Here is a 20,114-nt window from a genome sequence, read left to right as displayed (position 1 = left end):
TGGCAAGCTACCCGAGGTGTATTCGATATGCCAAAAACAGTAACCACAAGTCTCACAATGGGGACGTTACTGGTGCCCACTTGAGCAAACCGATGAACAACAGGGTGACAGTGACAGTTACACAGTGCTTTAATAGTGATTTGACTGTTATTTTATTCTCCAGAAGTATAAGATTTCCTTGCCCTCTGGCACGCCCGGGCTGGAGCTGCGTACTCATACTCTCCTTTCGCCCGGGGACTACACATGAAAGGATGTTTGCGGGCTCTGGAGTGGCTCTCTCACCACCCATGTTCGGTGCTCTCAGCCACTTCTCACTCGGGACGGTTGTTGCCTTGGACAGACGAAGGAAGAACGAGGGCCAAGCTGGTTGTTGATTAGTTGCCATTTATTCAATCTTTCATCTCTCCCAGCTCTCTCTAACCCTCTCTCTACCTCGCTCTACAACTCTCTCCATGACTCCTCTCCAATCTCCCCAGCCACTCTTACTCTCAGCTCTCAGCTTCTCTCTAACTCACAACCTTCTCCTCTAACTCTGTGTCTCTTCTCTCCGTCTCTGTCTCTCCCTCAATCTTCGTCAAACTCTCTGTCTCCCTCAATCTACTCCTCTTTCTGTTTTTCTCTGTGTCTCCTTCTCTCCCCTTCGCCACTTCTTTCCTTCTCTCTCACCACGCCTCCCCATGGGAAGCGTGATCAAAATGTGTTTCCAGTCTTCTCAACCACCTGCAGCCCACAAGCAAAACAGCCCTTCTCCTTAGACTGCAACTTGATTAACATCTTTAATTCTCTTTCCTAATATTTATCATTCTGTATGGACACAGTAATAGACACTTTTAGGATTGTAGTGTGACTCTCCTGGGAACATATCAGTACTGACTCAGACTACAGTGCTCAGACCAAATTAATCACTCCAGACCCCGACAGGGTCCAAATCTAGTTATTATTTTTAGGATCATGACAAAATTTATTCATGACCAAGCTCTTCACTTATAGTTAAGGCACTTCGGCCAGGCCATTTTCCATGCCAGGGTAGTTCATATCTCACCGCTTTCCCTGGGCCCATCCAGTCTCTCACCAGGACTCTGCTTTGGGGCACCTAGGAAGTAAGGGCAACTGAGGCTTAAGTCAAGAGAGCAGATGTCCAGGAGGTAATATTATCTGAAGTCAATCAACTCCCAAGCCACAGGCTTGTCTTTTTAACTGTCTTCCTGTATCCATACAAAAAGCAATTGCTCTGAAATAGCTAACGATGCAAAGGACAGTACGGAGAAGAGAAAGACAATATTTACAAGTCAGAGTCTGATCAGGAGACAAAGGTAATTGACAGGTTGGGGGATAATCAACAAACACAGGCTCCTAGCGGCCAGGGAAGAAGGGCAAACCAACATTATTCTACAAAGAAGGACTGTGCCTTTTTTGGATTGGGATTTATCATTTTGTCCTATGACATGTAAGAAAAAGTCACATGATGGGAAATATGTTGTTCATTCCTCCAATTTTCTCATAACAACATTTTAGAACTTCCGTGCACAACTTGGGTTCCCAGTGGAAAGCCTTTTTGGAGAATCTTTATTATTCTTTATGGGGCTGAAAGATGAACAGTTCCTGGGTTCATTTTTGATAGTTACTAATCAACATCTATCCCTGCTAATCTTTAAGACTATTGCTTTCTTGTGCCAATTCTTTTAAAATATTATAATGGGTTAGGATGGGCGCTACAATCCATTTCCTTCCACCCCTCCATTCTCCTCCCTGAGGGCTTAAAGTCTTATCTTTAAGCCTATTTTCCTAAATATCTGTCACATAGACCTGACACCTTCATTTTCCTGCAGAACCTACCAAGTAATTAATGCTTCTGTCTTTCTTAGAGAAGTGGACTTCAAATTATAACAGTCCTTAGAGAAGCAGGAAACTTCTGGGTGCTGGCTCAGGGGTGAAGGGCACAAACAGAGCCACCCTCCGAGCCGGAGCCGGCCTAGCGATGGACAGACCAACACCAACAAACTGAAAGGCCTTCCTTTGGGAAGGGCACCTGCTACCCCGACCATCCCTTCCATCCACAGAGCTGGTTATTGTAGGTCCTGAAGCTCACCAGAGAGAGGAAGCCTCAGTTTCCCCTTGCCAGCTGCAGCCCCCATTCCACATTTTAAACATTCCTTCAATTTCCTGGGCTCGTTCTGAGAATGGGAAGTTAACAGTTTCCCAAGATCATAGACTCTGGCCCAGACCTTAGGCTCATAGGAAACTAAGGGATAATGGGGAATACACAAGCATATAGTCACATAGAGCATAGAAAAGGCCCTAAATTAGCCAGACATGCTCTGTAAAGTCCTTGAATTCTCTGTAACATTCTTGTCATTTAATAAGTAGCACAAAGATCCAGTTTTCCTATTAAAAAAAAAAAACCTTCACAAAATGAACCATACTTAAGTTAGTACTATATTAAGTTCCCCCCAGCTGGGGATTTTTTTCCTTACTTTTTAATAGACCTTTCTTATCTTTCCAACTTTTGAGTCTGAGCATCCTTATTAATCAACCTTTTAATTCTTGAAAATACTGAAGAACCTGGGAACTTTGAACAGAACCAATGGCCTGATGTCACCAATCTTGCATTACTAGCACTTGAAGAACAAAATCTAACTAAAGGGAGGGAGGGTGGGATGGTGGTTTCTGGAATGTATATGGGAACTGGGAGCTTGACTCCTCACAGAAGGGGTCTTGATCATTGAGAATGTGAATGGGGCAGCATCCGTCCCAACAGTCTCTCTAGGAACCGTCCAAAACAGTTCTATCTCCTTTCATCAAGTTTACTTGATAGAAGAGATTTATTCTCCTGCCAAAGAATGGGTTAGAAAGCTGTGGGTTTGGTAACACAGAAGGCAAAAAGAGATAGAAAACAAGGGGGCTGGAGCGGATAGCACAGCAGGTAGGGCATTTGCCTTGCATAAGGCCTACCCAGGTTCGATTCCCAGCATCCTATATGGTCCCCTGAGCATCACCAGGGGTAATTCCTGAGTGCAGACCAGAAGTGACCCCTGTGCATCACCGGGTGTGACCCAAAAAAGCAAAAATGTTTGAGTGTTTGAGAAAGTCATAAAATTGGTGTTAATAAATGCTAGAAGAATAAGAAATGGCTTTAATGTAATCTTGTGAACATTTATTTGATGCACTTTTTTGTTTTGTTTTGGAGTCACACCCACCATTGCTCAGAGCTTACTCCTGGCTATGAGATCAAGGGTAAGCCCTGGTGGGCTTAAGAGACCATGTGGTGTGCTGGTCAAACCTGAGTCAGCAATAGTACACTTTTACCTGCTGTATTATTGCCCTGGCCTCTATCTGGTGCAGTTTGTTGGTGGTGATGTACTGGTTAATATACAGAGATCTAATTTAGATGAGGCTAGGAGCAGACTACCGTGCATTGGCCTCTTTAGGGGAGGTGATGATGCCAACCTTCTCCTGGAAAAAAGTGATGGTGTCCCTGTGCCTCAAGAAAGACCCAATAAGCTTCATAAAAGGAGGCCTGCTGGCATTTGTTCTCAGCAGTGCTGGGGTAGTTCCACAAAATTGCTCTTTTCTTTTGCTCTTGCATTGTTGTTTCCAAATAAACTCATTTTTATTGCTGAGATCATAGGTTGCCTTTTGTCTGAGGGCAATGGAATCATTTAGTGAACTTTAGTGAACTTTAGTACATCAGCACTACTTGACCTTAGGAATTTTGAAAGTAGAATTCGTATAACTGGTTTTAAATTTTCTCCTTTCACTTAAATATTTGTATTTTCTGAGTTTGATAACTTGATTGTCAACTCTAGTAACAAATACTGAGTCCTGGATCCTTTCTAAGAATTACAACTTATTCCACTTCCTCAAAATGCCTTTGGAGTTAATACAAATGCAGGATGGTCCCGAGAACATCTGTTCCTTTCTAGCTTTAAATGGATTTTTTAATTTAATGATTAATAGTGATAAATGCAAATTTAACTTATTATATATTAGACACAAAAAAGGACTGGGGTTACTATTGCTATAGAAATATTTAACAAATGAATTTCAAAAAGTAAGAGCATATAAGGTAATATCTAAGATTATCATCAATAAATATTGGTAAATTGCATAAAGGATTATCTCTAAAGTAGTAACAAATAATAATCGGAGATTAAGATACTATTTTGTTTTGTTTTGTTTTTTTAATTTTTTAAATTTTATTGAATCACCGTGAGATAGTTACAAGCTTTCATGTTTGGGTTACACTCACACAATGATCAAACACCCAGACCTTCACCAGTGCACATTCCCCACCACCAATATCCCGGGTATACCCCTCCTTTCTCACCCTCCCCCTGCCTCCATGGCAGACAATATTCCCCATGCTCTCTCTCTACTTTTGGGCATTATAGCTTGCAACACAGACACTGAGAGGCCATCATGTTTGGTCCATTATAAGATACTGTTTGACATGAAAATTATCTATTCCTTTATCTTGTGGAATAAAATATACTTTTACCAAATATTTTACTAGGATAATTTTTGATATATAAAAATATAATTTTTTAAAAAATTATGTTTTATTTATCAGACTTTTAGAGTAATAAATGCATATTTTGGGGAAAATAAGTAAATCAATATGCATAGTTATTTCCTGGAAATCAATATTATTGATCAAAATTGCTTCAGTTTTATATATATGGCCCTAAACTATAAAATATTAGAAAAGATTCCAAAACATTTTGGAAAGCATTCATTTCTAACTTGGATATATTTTGCATAATCAATCTCACTACACTTATGTTTTCACATTGGAAATACATACAAGTCCAGGATAAGTCTGGCTACTGCAAGCTGAATTCTATGTTCAGCTCTTGTTTATAAATTTCCAGAAGGGTGGGTGTTCACCAACAGACCAAAATTTTTCTCTTGGAAAAACATTCTATCCCTAATGGTGACCCTGAGATGGCTATGTTTCAGCCTACAAGTTGCTTTCTTCATTTTCATAAATTTCCAATTAAGCATGTTTGCAAATCTTTAAAGGTGAAACAAAAATTGATTTGAAATGTGAAGTCTAGTCCCCTCTATTATTTTGAAAAGGATCATGGATTCAGTAAAGAGTGAAGTCATTTCAATATGTACTTTTGATTCTGTACATTTTTATAAGTTCTCTTCAGCATTTGAGTTGAACTGAATTGAGTGCATACTGTGTGTATGTGTGTGTATGTATGTGGGCGGGGTATGAGAGAGAGAGGGAGGAAGAGAGAGAGACAAGGAGAGAGAGAGGGAAAGAGAAAGAGATTTCTGAGAAATACGTTGTATGATTAATTCTGACCAGATTGAAAGCTTACATTTGTATTGTGGTATAAATTAGTTACAAATTCTGTTTTATTGTATTCAGTTGCATTGTTTTCATCAGGCAATTTATCACATGGATGTCGTTGAAATTTCTTCATTTATTAAATTTCAGATTATGTATTTCAAGCCAGAGCAAGCCTTTAACATTTTTTTCCATATGTGTGGAATCAGGTAAACAAGCAATTTTAGCCCTGAAAATAGCTTCTGCCTCTGTCAACACGTTGTTTATTCTTTCTCTGAGATAAAAAGTTCAGTTTTCTGATATTTGTACCGAGATAAAGTCAGTAAACAAGATTAATATAGTGTGGAAAAGGTTGTCAGCAGCCCTGGCAAAGGAAATAAGTTGCCTGTACACAGAACATACTGTAAACTGAATAAAAGTGTCAGGTCCACCAGGAGATAATGTGATCATGAAACTCTAACAAAGCATGACATAGGCCCACTCGGCCCTGCGCAGAGCCGCGGCGTGGAAAATGGATTACGGTATCCCTGGGATCCCCATGGCCAGAGCATGAAGACCTCATTTGGAGGTGAATACAGGATGGGCCCCTGGAGTGGAGCCACCTGTGTCCCTGTCGTGTCCTGACTCGGGGGGTCTTCTCCATGTCCAACATCTGGGCCTCTCTCAGCATTTCAGAGTGTGGAGCTCCCACCCCTGGGGATGAGAGGAAATCCGCTCAGGCCAAGGGGTACCACATCTCTCCTCTGTGTGGCTCTCCCCATTCTGGATTTTAAGGGCCTCGGTGTCCCTAGAGAGGGCTGTTCTTTCACTGTGACTGCACCCTTTTTGCTGTGATCATGTGCCTTGGGAAATGTGAGGGTACATCCTTGTTTTGTTTTGCTTTGCTTTGAGGGGCCATACCTGGCAGTGCTCCAGGGTTTTTCCTGGTTCTGTGCTCAACTGTGACCCCCTGCTGGTGCTTGGGGGACACTGTACAGTGCCAGGGATGAAAGCAGGTCAATCACATGCAAGGCAAGTGTCTTAAATCCCCATGCTACCTCTCCTGCCCCTGTGTGATGCTCATTTATTTCTGCCAGCTCAGGGTCCCTAAGGACTCTTTGTAACAGCCATAGGAAGACCAGAGATGGTTGTAAAAAGCTCATCACACAATGTCATTTTATTTCAAAATACAAGAATACGGTATTTCTATCTGAGGTGAAGCCGCATTTTATTCTATATAGACATGGGTAATTCCTCATTTACTGGGGTCACTCTACAGACGTCTGCTCATGCTTTCCAGAACTTAGGTGATGGTGGCCATTTCAATGCATGCATTTATATTTAGGAATCAACTCCAAGTATGTTGGTCCTTGGAACTATTTTCTCACCACTAATCTTAGTACGACCCCTAATTTGGGGGCAAGGTATACCAAGCTGTGCCCACACGCCGAGGGCCACACCCAGCAGTACTTGTCTCAGCAGGCGGATGGTCCCATGCTTGAGCCTGACTAGTCAGTGTTACTCAAGCCCAGCTGAGCTTGGGGTGATCAGGGCCACACCTCACAGTGCTGGAGTGTAAGAGAGGAAGCATGCCATCACCAGGATCCAGCTGAGACCTCAACAATGCAAAGCGTGTGCTTCCACTCTATGAGCTAGCTTCCTCTTTCTCGCAAATCTATAAACATTCACACTACTCTACTGTATTTGGAGATAAGAGCCAGTGGTCTAGGGGAAGTCACTTTTTTAAAGTCTTAAATTGGGGTCTTAGAGATTTCAGCAGTTGAGGTGTTTCATACACCGAACCCGGTCAATACCTGTTGCCATATGGTCCCTCAGTCTTCTCAGATGTGGCCTGGAGACCCCAAGAACCACTGAGGTGGCCCCAATATTCTTAGACCCTTGCACTGAACCACCAGCCCCTGGGCCAAGAATCACACAGGGGGGACCCTGGCCTCTTGCTGCCAAAAATAATTTTAAAACTGTATTTAGTTTTTTGTTTGTTTTGCTTTTTGGGTCACACCCAGAGATGCACAGGGGTTACTCCTGGTTCATGCACTCAGGAATTACTCCTGGCAGTGCTCAGGGGACCTTATGGGATGCTGGGATTCGAACCCAGGTTAGCCGAGTGCAAGGCAAATGCCCTACCTGCTGTGCCATCGCTCCAGCCCCAATAATTTAAAAACTTTAGCAGAGGAACTCATTAAGCCAGTAAGTGGAGCATTCCTCAAGAGTTTCCTTAGACGTTTAGTTCCTGCATTCCTGCCTTAGCTTCTGAGGCTGCTTAATGGCCTCTTCCCATCTGCAAGTCATTCCCACAAGAGGGTCTAGATTTCTTGCTGTCTCACTGTCAGTGCCAATGACGCACCTGGGACTTACTTTTGGTTTAAAATCCCTTTCAGGTGACCAGTCCCGGCCCAGTCAGTAACAAGAGGATGGTTCACTTTTCCCCAGATTCTCATCACCATGAGTGAGTACTTGCTGCCTTTGTGCCATAACCTCACTGGGGTAGTCCGCAGCTCTCTCTGGGGAATCAGTGTGACTGTTTCCAGGGAAGGGGGTTACACTGAGCTGGAGAGAGAGTAAACACTGTGCACCTACTGCAAGAACAATAGAAAGGCGTCCTGTGGCTGAAATTGCTCTAAAGATTTTTAAATCATCGTGCTTTTTTTGTCTCAGTTTTGGAGTGCGTCTCTTACCTCCAGGCATTGAAACTGGCTTTGGTGTGAGGAGCCTTGGGCTTACTGACTCCTCCATCCTCAGTCCAGGAAATGCAGAGCCAGGGGCCGGTCGCCTCCTTTTCTCTCTGCTCCTGACCAGAATCAGCTGCAAAGAATTCAGAACATTTTGATTTCTGGCAACCAAAGAAAAATAATCAATTTCTGAAATCATCAGCCCCTTCCCTCCCAAAATGAAACCATTGAGCTTTGACTTTGGTAAATTCCATAATAAATACAAAAGTACATTATATTGTTCCCAGACTGCATATGGTTAGATTTTTTCCTTTTAATAGTAGATTCCATTCATATTTCCTTAGATGACTTGTCCCTCCACCCCCCCCCCAAATAAAACCAGGAATAAAAGGGAATACAGAATTTATTTTCTCCAAATGATAATTAAAAGATCTGTCAAGTTCTTAATTTCCTAGTCCTATAAGACTATAGAACAGAAACTCCAGGAAGCAGAGCTTTATTTCCCCCCCCAAACCCAAACATGCATTCATGGAAGACATTGAACACAAGAGAGTCTCGTCTCTTGATTGGTTTTGGGAGGCCAGGCAGGGCGACTGCCGCTCATGGGGATGGGATGGACAGGAGTGACAAAGACAAGCAGTGTGACCATCACAGAGAATCAGTTACTGCAGAGTGTCCACGGGACTGCTGTGAGTCTCTAGTCCCTAAAGGTTTCTCTGCAGGGGAATGAACTTCTGTTGTTCTTGCAGTGTCTGGGTTCAACATTAAGAGAGAGTCCAGGCCATTTGCTCAACACTTAAGGCTCAATTGGAGTCATCTTCACGGCCTCTCATACTCCCTCCGCTCAATCACTTTCTTCTGTGTCTCACACTCATGTGCCCCATTTTCCTTCTCGCCCCCCAAAGCACTTTGTCTTTTGTGTTGTTAGGAACCCACGTGCATCTTTGTGTAGCTCTGCTATTACTTTCTTGCTGCCCTGTACTTCTGCCACTTGATTCCAGATGGACACTCCTTTCCCTCCTTTCCTACCACCCCTGCAATCTCTTGCCAGCAGTGGAACTAGCCAACACTTCTCCTCAACTCAATTCCAGGCAGTTTTCCCATGTTCCTCATATTGGCCAGGCCCAACAGGTTCTAACTCTCCCTCCCACTCTCCTGTAGCATGCCCCTGGCTCCTGTGATACTTGCCACCCACCAGTGTCAGCATTTGACTTGTTGGTTAACACTGATCACAAATTATCATTTCTCAGCATATGCTTAACATGCAAGGGTCAGAAAGACAGTACAGCGGCTAAGGCCTACTTTCTACAGGCTGACCTAGGTTTAGTCCCCGGCATCCCATATGGTCCCTGAGCCCACCACAAGCGATCCCTGAGCACGTATCCAGAAATAAGCCCTCAGCACTGCCAGGTGTGGCTGAAAAAGAAAGAAAAATAAAGAAATTCAGTAGCAGAACATGATGATAACATCAGCATAAGTAAAAAAAAAAAATGCTGGTTTGGGGTTTGGTTTGTGAGGGCTTTTCCCTCACATGAGTGAGCACGAAGGTAATTCTAGTTGTGTTGTTACTGAAAGGTAGTCTCAAGGGTGAGACCACGTCTGCTTTTTGCTCTCTCATCTGTACCAAACATCACAAACCAGGTGGCATTAGCAGCAGGAATATTTGTTCTCATGGAGTCCGAGATGGTGGGTCTGCAGAATTAGCTCCCAAAGGCCGCAAGGGGCTCTCAGACTTCTCCCCTCACCCCTCATGCTTGGCCACATCCTGCTCTTCCATGGCATCTGGGCATCACCCCATCCCGTCTCTGCCATTATCTTCACAGATAATGAGGGCATTGCTCTGTGTGTGTGTGTGTGTGTGTGTGTGTGTGTGTGTGTGTGTGTGTTGGCTGTTATAAGTGATCATGAGAGTCACAGATGGCTTCCAGAGTGCTTGCATTTCTTCACATATATGTACTAGACTCCTATCTTATACTCAGAATGAACTCAAAATGGATTAAATATATGAATATGTGGCCTGAAATTCTAAGACTCCTAGGGATAAAACACAGGGTAAGTTCCATGATATTGGTTTTGACAATGACTTTCTTTTATTGATTTGATCCCAAAGCAAAGGTAACAGAAGCAAAAGTGGTACTATATCTAACTACAAAGTTTCTACACAGTGCAGGCAACCATCCACAGAATGAATAGACAACCCATAGAGGTGAAAATATTTGCAATCTTAGTGTCTGATAAGGGTTTAATATCCAACATATGTAGGGAACCTCAAGAACAAAAACCCAGATAAGTTCTCCAGTGAAGTGCTCTAAGCTTGCCTGCCAGAGGTCCTATTGAGTCTCTTGTCTTAAGAATGTCACACTTGATCTCACTCAGCATGATACTCTCCAAGTCTATGCATTTATAGGCAAATTTCATGACCTCATTTTCTTAACAGCTGTGTAGTATTCTATTGTGTAGATGTACCATAGTTTCCTTATCTATACATCTGTTCTAGGACACTTGGGTTGTTTCCAGATTCTGGCTACTGTGAATAGTGCTACAATGAACATAGAAGTACAGATGGTGTTTATACTGTTTGTTTTTGGACCCCCAGGGTATATTCCCAGAAGTGGTATTGCTGAGTCAAATGGGAGCTCAATTTCTAATTTTTTGATGAATATCCATATTGTTTTCCCAAAAAGCTGGACCATTCAGCATTCCCACCAGCAATGAATGAGGGTCCCTTTCTCCCTGCATCCACGCCAGCACTGGTTGTTCTTGTCCATTTGTATGTGTGCCAGTCTCTGTGGCATGAGATGATATCTCATTGTTGTTTTGATTTGTATCTCCCTGATGATTAGTGGTGTAGAACATTTTTTCACGTGCCTTTTGGCCATTCGAATTTCTTCTTTGAGGAAGATTCTGTTCATTTATTCTCTCCATTTTTTTTCTTTTTGGGTCACACCCAGCGATGCTCAGGGGTTACTCCTGGCTTATGCACTCAGGAGTTACTCCTGGCAGTGTCCGGGGGACCATATGGGATGCTGGGAATCAAACCCAGGTCAGCCGCATGCAAGGCAAATGCCCTACCTGCTGTGCTATTGCTCCAGCCCCTCTCTCCAATTTTTGATGGGTTTGGATGGTTTTTTCCTGTAAAGTTCTACAGGAACTTTACAGGAACAGCCTTATATATCTTTGTTATTAACCCCTTATCAGATGAGTATTAGGTGAACAGTTTTTTCACTTGTATGGACTGTCTTTGTATCTTGGTCACAGTTTCTTTTGAAGTGCAGAAGCTTAATGTAGTCCCATTTGTTAATTTTTGCTTCCACTTGCTTGGTCAGCGCTGTTTCATCTTTGAAGATGCCTTGAGCTTTCATGTCATGGAGAGATTTGCCTATGTTTTCTTATGACAGATATAGAATGACTGCATTTATTTATCAGAGAGTAAAAAGAAAACCAGTATGAAACTAATGTCCAAAGCCAGGGAAAATGGGCCAGGAGGAATGGTCAATGGTTGGTCGATGGTGTGGAAGGTTGAACGTAGTTAAGATAGAGGAGGATCCATTATGACAATATTAGTTGGAAATGATCACTCTGGAAAAGAATTGATGTTGAAAGCAGGTAAAGGGATATACATGATAACCTTTCAGCATCTGTATCACAAATCATAATGTCTAAATTGAGAGCAAGAAAGAGGAGAGAGAGAAGAGAAGAGAAGAGAAGAGAAGAGAAGAGAAGAGAAGAGAAGAGAAGAGAAGAGAAGAGAAGAGAAGAGAAGAGAAGAGAAGAGAAGAGAAGAGAAGAGAAGAGAAGAGAAGAGAAGAGAAGAGAAGAAGAGAAGTGCCTGCCATAGAGGCAGTCTGGGGTGGGGAAGAGAGAGGAAGAAGGTGAGAGAGAGAGAAAGAGAGAGAGAAGAGAAGTGCTTGCCATAGAGGCAGTCTCAGGTGGGGAGGTGGGATGTAGCTTTAAGGGGTGGGAGGGAAACCGGGGGCACTGGTGCTGGAAAACTACACTGGTGAAGGGATGGGTGTTGGAACATTTTATGACTGAAACGCACTCATGAAGAATTTTGTAATGCTCTATTTTGTGGTGATTCAATAAAATAAATAAATGAAAATTGCTCCTTAAAGACTAATGTCCAAGAATAGTAGAAATAAGTACCAGTAGGTTGGCTCCATGGCTTAGAAGCTGGTCTCACATGCTGGGGGAAAAGGCTGCTCAGATAGAGAAGGGACCAACCAAAATGTGGTTAGAGATCCCACCCAGGAAGGGAGATATGCACTGAAAGTAGACTAGAGACTGAACATAATGGCCACTCAATACCCCTCTTGCAAACCACAGCACCCAATTGGAGAGAGAGAGATCAAAAGGGAGTACTCTGTCACAGAGGCAGGGTGGGGTGGGGGGGAGGTGGGAGGCAGGGGAGGGATACTGGGTTTATTGATGAGGGAGAATGGGCACTGGTGGAGAGATGTGTTTGTGAACATTGTATGAGGGAAAAACAAGTTCTAACATGTGTGAATCTGTATCTGTACCCTCATGGTGATTCACTAATTAAAGAATAAAATTAAAAAATTGCTCCTTAATCAGGAGACATTCATGTAAACTGAAATTCATCTCCTCAAGAACATCTGTTTCTTTCTTTCTTTCTTTCTTTCTTTCTTTCTTTCTTTCTTTCTTTCTTTCTTTCTTTCTTTCTTTCTTTCTTTCTTTTTCTTTCTTTCTTTCTTTAAGGTTTTTGGACCATACCCAGTAATACCCAATTCCTGGCTCTGCATTCAGGAATTACACCTGCCATGCAAGGGGAACCATATAGGATGCTAGGGATTGAACCCGGGTTGGCCACAGTTAAGGCAAGCACCCTACGTTCCGTACTATTCCAGCCCCTCTCCATTCTTTTAAATGTAATCACCATGAATTACAGAGTTAAGAAATATTCATGATTAAGTTTCAGGCATACAGTGTTCCATCCAACACCAGTTCCTTCACCTTGTCCACTTCCCTCCACCAATGTTCCCCATTTCCCTCTGGCCCCCCAGCCTACCTCTGTGACAGGCACTTTTCTTTCTCCTTTGGGGCACTGCGGTTTACCCTGCTGTTTACTGATGGGATGTGGTACATGTCCCTTTACCCCCTTTCAGCACCTATTCCTGGTCCAAAGTGACCACTTCTCTCTACTGTTGCTGGAATGGTCTCTTCCCTGACCTAATCCCACTTCTCCCCACCCCCACCCTCCCCAGTGGCAAGATTCTTAGTCAGGACCTTTTTCTGCATTGTTTCTGTTGCCTTTGGGCATTGTTTTTTTCCCTGCTCTGTTTTTTTATATCCCACACCTGCATGGGCTCATTCTTACACCTGTACTATCACCTTCCTCAGTTCTGTCCTGTGCCTAGGTAGGGAAAGGGGAAGACTATTTTAGTAATATAATGCTGGATACCATGCTAATAATTCTATCTAGCATCTTGGAAAATGCAGTTCTATGTTCAAAATCTGATTTTTAACATTAATTGGGTGTCTTTCGATAGGAAACACCTCAGATTAGTCCAGCGATTACTGAGTTAAAAAGGGAAGTTGTGGGACGCAGAACCCTCCATGCAACCAAACCTGAGGAACGAGTGTCCTACTCTGAGGAGACATTACATGTTAAGTTTTGAAATTCTCATTTATTCATTCTGTTGACTTTCTGAAAATACGAATATTATAATGTAAAAAAATAAATGAATATAAAATACTTACTTAAAATTCTTAATATGTCAAACGGAATCATTTTTTATTTGCTCCACCTCCCATCAGCTATGAATCCTAAATGATTCACAATCTTTTCCTTTGTACCTTTTTCCAAATCACTTATGAGATTCTTATCTTAAAAAAAGAACAAATCTGGGGCCGGAGCGATAGCACAGCGGGTAGGGCGTTTGCCTTGCACGCGGCCGACCCGGGTTCGATCCCCGGCATCCCATATGGTCCCCCAAGCACTGCCAGGAGTAATTCTTGAGTGCAAAGCCAGGAGTAACCCCTGAGCATCGCTGGGTGTGACCCAAAAATCAAAAAAAAAAAAAAAAAAGAACAAATCTGATATATTCATTGATTTTTAAATTGGTATTTATAGTTTGCTTTTACAATATTGAAAACGTAGGAAATTTACCTGAGGAGTTACATGTAAATCAAAACTTATTTTAAATGCGCCTGATTACCTAGTCACAATCCTGTGATGAATTCCTTTCTAAAGCAAATATTCACCCTTTATTTTATCTTTTGTGTAAATATGGAGTTTGCTTAAAGCAAGACTTGCCAGGATTAAAGGTTATGTTCATTGGGAATACATTTATACTCTGAAATTTAGCAACCCTCGCTGCATGGTGAAATGGCTTCAATGTTAGATTTAGAGAAATAAGATATTCTAGATCAATTTAAGTCTGATTCTCATGGACAAACTTAACTCACTTAAGTTGATTTGACTTGATTTGATGACAATAGCCCATTCTTAGGAAGACCTTTAAACAATGTACTTTAAGATACAACAATATCACTAAACATTTCAAGATGATGATGTTTCATATTATGCCATGTGTTGTGAGTTTCAAAAGAAAGGTGAGGAGGCTCGAGACTTGAGTGTTCCATGGTCAAGAGCCGTTCCCCTGGCCAGCCCATGGTGACAGATGGATGAAGGACCACGGAATGGAGAAACAGGGCCCCAGACTGGTCAGTAGTCAGTTTATTTTTCTCTCCTCCCCAGTGTAGTCGGATCTTACAGCACAGTCATAGTTGTAGTTTTGGTCATAGTCCCAGTCATCATAGTTCCATCATCCTAGTCTCCTCACAGACCTAAAAGTCCTCTCCCCTCTTTCCCCTTACAGCATAGTTATATAGAAATGATGAAGGGTGGGAGTACACATAAGTGGGGTTGAACATTGTCATAACAACAAACAGGTAAAGCCACTCCTTCAGTGGAAGTTCTAGGAGATTAACTCAAAGACAAAATCTCATTTGAGGGTTCAGCACTCCAGATTACTAAGAGATCCACCCAAGGGTGGGATTCCATCCAGGGTGTATTGCTTTCTTCTTTCTTCAGCTAGTAATCCATTTGAACAATCAGTCAATTTACTTCTTACTAATATTTCTAGTTGTTTTGTATAAACACAGTAAGAAATATAGTAAGCTTAAAGTTTGGCTCTTCCTGGGGATATATCACTATATATCCCAGAGTATATTCCTCAGTCCAGGTTAGTTTTTCCTAACCCAGGAGCGTCCTTACTCAGTTACTGTTTTGGGGGTCTGACAGAATTAGTCTTGACCATGCTCTTATTATACTTCTTATGGGACTTAGCTTGTCCCTTTCTGGTTCCAGGGTAGCTTACAGCTTGCCCTGGGTCCATCCAGTTCCTTCGTTGGGTGTTAGGAAGTAAGGGCAACTGAGGCTTAAGGCAGGTAAATATGATCGATGCCCAGGAGTAAATATTATTTGGAGTCAATTAACTCCCATGTTACAAAAGCATAGCATCAACTGTCTTCCTGTGTCTATACAAAAAGGCCATTGCTAAACTATGCAAGTGACATAAAGGAAAGAGAAAAGCAGTCTAGTATTATCAGTGCTTGATGGAATTGGGTGTGCCTCAGGGGCACTGTTGTGGGACTAGCTCAATAAACCTTAAGCTTCCTGCGGGAGGAGCAAGGACAACCCAATGTAACCTAACAAAGTGTTTTAATTTTTGGAGTAATTTTGGTGCAGGTTTGGGGGTTTTTTGTTAGTTTTTATTTATTTTGTTTTTTGTTGTGCTCAAAATGCTGGCCGACTTCGACTGCAAGTGTGAAAAGATCAGACTGCAGCTGAACCTCAGCAAAACAATGTTCATGAAAAATGGACTAGTCCCTGACATTCCATTTGCTCTCAGTGGAAGGAACATCTCCGAATGCAGCAGCTACGTGTACCTGGGTTGAGAACTCAACATGAGGAATGACTTGGTGCCAGAACTGCAAAGGAGGAAGGGCAGCATGGAACGCCTTCAAGAGCATCAAAGAAGTGGTTAAAAAGAATGAAGAATCTCTGGCTCCGGGGACAGCTTTTCGACTCCACCATTCTTCCTGCACTAACATACACCTCAAAGACCTGGGCCCTATGCAAACAGCATGAGAACACTATTCCGGTATTCCAAAGAGGAATCGAAAGAGCTATGATAGGAGTATCACGTTTCACTCAAGTGAGAGGAATCCGGAGTTCCGACCTTCATCAATGGTCAAGAATCAGGAACGCTGTTTCATTTGCCAAGGCATCAAAAATCAGATGAGCCGGGCACATAATGAGATTCAGAGACAACCGCTGGACTAGAGCTGTTACCAAATGGATTCCATGGGACGTCAAAAGACCACATGGCCGCCCACCAATGAGATGGTCAGACTTCTTCGTCAAAACCCTGAATGAATGATTTGAGGCTCTTCCTGTTCCTGGAGTGAGCAGATATCACTGGGCTACACTAGCACATGACAGGGACAAATGGAGACGTTACTGGTGCCCACTTGAGCAAATCAAAGATCAATGGGGTGACAAGTGATACACACACACACACACACATATATATACATTTACATACACACACACACTCACATATATATATGTATATATATATATATATATATATATATTGCCACAAAAATTCATGTAGTGAAGTGCCCATATCACCCAGAGCCCACTGTGCCCCACGGGGAGAAATACTGACATATATTTTAAACACCTACCCCATACCTTGTTTTTAGTCTTATTTCTCTCAACACAATGCAGGGTGTGTGATTAATTTTACTCTAGACATGAAGAAGATACTCAAATTAATTTAATTTTGTCAGAGTTCACTGTAGTGAGTATTCTTCAGAACCTGCATCCAAGCATAGATCTTCATGACTCTTAAGCCCATGAGTTAGCAACCACACCAAGTTCAATGCCCTGGAATTAACTTTTTTTTTTTTTTTTGAACCACTGTGCGATACACTTGCAAGCTTTCATGTTTGAGTTTCAGTCATACAATGATCCAACACCCATCCCTCCACTAGTGCACATCCTCCACCATCAATGTACCCAGTATTCTTCCCCTTTCCCTCCCCCTGCCTCCATGGCAAACTAGTTTACCCCATACTCTCTACTTTGGGGCATTATGGTTTGCAATACAGATACTGAGAGGTTATCATGTTTGGTCCTTTATCTACTTTCAGCACACATCTCCCATCCCAAACAATTCCTCCAACCATTATTGACTTAGCAATCCCTTCTTTATTCTAGCTGCCTTCTCCCCCAGCTCATGCAACAGGCTTCCAACTATGGGCAATATTCCTGGCCCTTGTGTCTACTGACTTTGGGTGTCAGTCTCATGTTACTTTATATTCCACAAATAAGTGCAGTCCTTCTATGTCTGCCCCTCTCTTTCAGACTCATTTCACTTAGCATGATACTCTCCATGTCCATTCACTTATAAGCAAATTTCATGACTTCATCTTTCCTAACAGCTGCATAGTATTCCATTGTGTAGATGTACCAAAGTTTCTTTAACCAGCCATGTGTTCTCAGGCACTCGGATTGTTTCCAGATTCTGGCTATTATGAACATATAGGTGCAGATGTCAATTCTACTATGTTTTTTTTTTTGCACCCTCGGGATATATTCCCAGAAGTGTTATTGCAGGGTCATATGGAAGCTCAATTTTTAGTTTTTGAAGGAATGTCCATGTTGTTTTCCAGAAAGGCTGGACTAGCTGGCATTCCCACCAACAGTGAAAGAGCATCCCTTTTCCCCCACATCCATGCCAACACTGGTTGCTTTTGTTCTTTTGAATGTGTGCCATCTCCATGGTGTGAGATATCTCATTGTTGTTTTGATTTTCATCTCCCTGAAGATTAGCTATATGAAGCATTTTTTCATGTGGCTTTTGGCCATTTGTGTTCCTTTTTTGACAAAGCTTCTGTTCATTTATTCTCCCCATTTTTGGATGGGGTTGGAGGGGTTATTTTTGTACATTTCTACTAGTGTCTTGTATATGCTGGATATTAATGGGATTGACATTTAAATTTGATTAAGAAATGTGATTCTAGAGGGCCTCTTGAACATTATTTTAGAATTGTCTTCCATCCCTTTCTTTTTCTTTCCTTTCTCTTCCTCTCATTTTCTTTCCCCTTCCTCTAACTTCTCTCCATCCCTCCCCTCCTTCTTCCCTCCCTCCTTGCCTCCTTTCTCTCTTCCTCAAAGTTCAGAGGTTCAGAGATAACCTAATCAGGCAGGGGCTATTCAACCAAATTTGTAACATAAAGGAAATGGTCATTTCTACACTGCCCATTATAACAGCCAGTAAATTACATGTACCCAGAGCACATGAAACGTGAATATTGCAACCTGTGGTCAGCAACACATCACACTATTCACAGTAGTTGAGATCTGACAACAAACCAAATGCCCAACAAGAGATGCATGGATAAAGAAACTGTGTTCTCTCTATATAATGGCATTTTATGTACCTGTAAGTAAAGATCTTGCCTTATTACTACAACTTGGATAGAAACAGATGGATTTGTGTTAAGCAAAATAAGTTAAGGGAGAAGGAAAATGCCTATTGATCTCCCTCATAAGTAGTATATAAAGAAACAAAGAAAGTCAATGAAATGTCCAGTAAAAACAAAGGGTTTTACAACAGAGCTGAGATTATGGGGGTGGGTGCACTGGGACAGGGAGGGGTCAGACTGGACAGTAAGTGGAGGCTCTTGGCGCTTTAGTAGTGGTGAATGGACAATAACTTTATACACCAAAAACATGAACATTATTGTAAGCCTTTAGTGTTGTAATTGTAAGTGACCTCAACACACCAGGCATGAAACTCTATGTGTGATCCCTGTTGGAACTCTACACGTGATTTCTGATGGACATCACCAGCTCTTTTGCAAGATTCAGACAGAATGGCATTGGCGGGGCATGGAGAAACAGGTGCCTCCCGCAGCGTCACCGCCTGTCCCAGCCGGGCTGATTCACAGACATAGAGCCATGGCAGCAGTGTGCACATCCACTGTTGGGTGCTGTCACCCAGCCACCAGGTGACCTGGCACTTGACCCTCCTCAACAGGGTCCTGCTCTGCCAGCTACTCAACAACTTCCTGGCGCACTCCATCAACCTCAAGGAGATCAACCTGAGGCGCAGATGTCCCAGGTGCTGCCCAGAGACGCATGCAGGTGTGTGTTTGTCAGTGTGCAGATCATTAAAACATGCCAGTCCACCAAAAGCTTACATTCAGTAGACTGAGAACACCTGCAAAGGCGATTAGAGGCCGTCCCAAAATCCTCCATTGCTCTCAGAGAGCCTGGCAAGCTACCGAAAGTATCCTGCCCACACAGCAGGGCCTGGCAATCTATCCATGATGTACTCTATGGCAAAAATAGTAACAATGATGGTCCTCATTCCCCTGACCCTGAAAGAGCCCCCAGTATGTCATTGGGCTACACTAGCATGAGACAGGGACGAAAGGAGATGTTACTGGCATCTGCTTGTGCAAATCGATGAACAATGGGATGACAGTGATACAGAGATACAGTGAATATGTAAATTAAAAAGAAATACAACAAAATGACCTGTGTTAAGTTGTGGTTGAACTTTTCTTCCTCCAGAACCCCCAGGGTTCCACCTACCTGCGACCAAAGCTCCAGTGTTCACCCATTGACTACCTTACAATTGATTCTGAGGCATGATCTGGAGATAGAATGTTCTTATGGTTTTCACGTTTGTGTGTTTGTGCGTATGTGTGTGTTTGTGTGTGTGTGTGTGTGTGTGTGCGCGCGCATGTTTGAAACCCCAACAATCAAAAGGTCATAATTTGGTGTAATGATGCTCTAATTAAGTTGTGGCAAATGATAGCATTTGTAGATTTTTTATCACCAGAATTGATTCATGAAATGAATGCAGTCCCAGCAGTTTATGTGAACATAATTAAATGGAAATGTAATTCTAACTGAGTTTGCTTATGCAATTGAAAATTACTGGGTTCTGAGGACTCCTCTGCTGCTGTCAGAATGGGTAGAAGTCTAGGATTACAGGATGCAGCCAGTGCAAGAAATGAATGGAGAGCTCCTGACTGGCACACACACGTTACACATGCCTGAAGCTGGCATATGTGAAATCAATTGTTCCCATCAGATT

General features: G+C 42.4%; 1 protein-coding gene across 1 annotated transcript in view; it reads left to right on the top strand.

Moving 5' to 3' along the window:
- Positions 1–20,114, top strand: part of GPATCH2 (G-patch domain containing 2) — a 150,837-nt gene that overhangs the window by 91,369 nt on the left and 39,354 nt on the right. Inside the window, exon 6 of the mRNA XM_055144584.1 lies at positions 7,678–7,745. Coding sequence (XP_055000559.1) covers positions 7,678–7,745 — 68 coding nt within the window. The remainder of the gene's footprint in view (positions 1–7,677; positions 7,746–20,114) is intronic.

The sequence above is a fragment of the Sorex araneus genome, chromosome 7 (genome assembly GCF_027595985.1).
Source record: "Sorex araneus isolate mSorAra2 chromosome 7, mSorAra2.pri, whole genome shotgun sequence".
Taxonomy (NCBI): Eukaryota; Metazoa; Chordata; class Mammalia; order Eulipotyphla; family Soricidae; genus Sorex; species Sorex araneus.
Note: the sequence above shows the minus strand (reverse complement) of the source record. Positions and strands in the feature narration are given on the sequence as shown.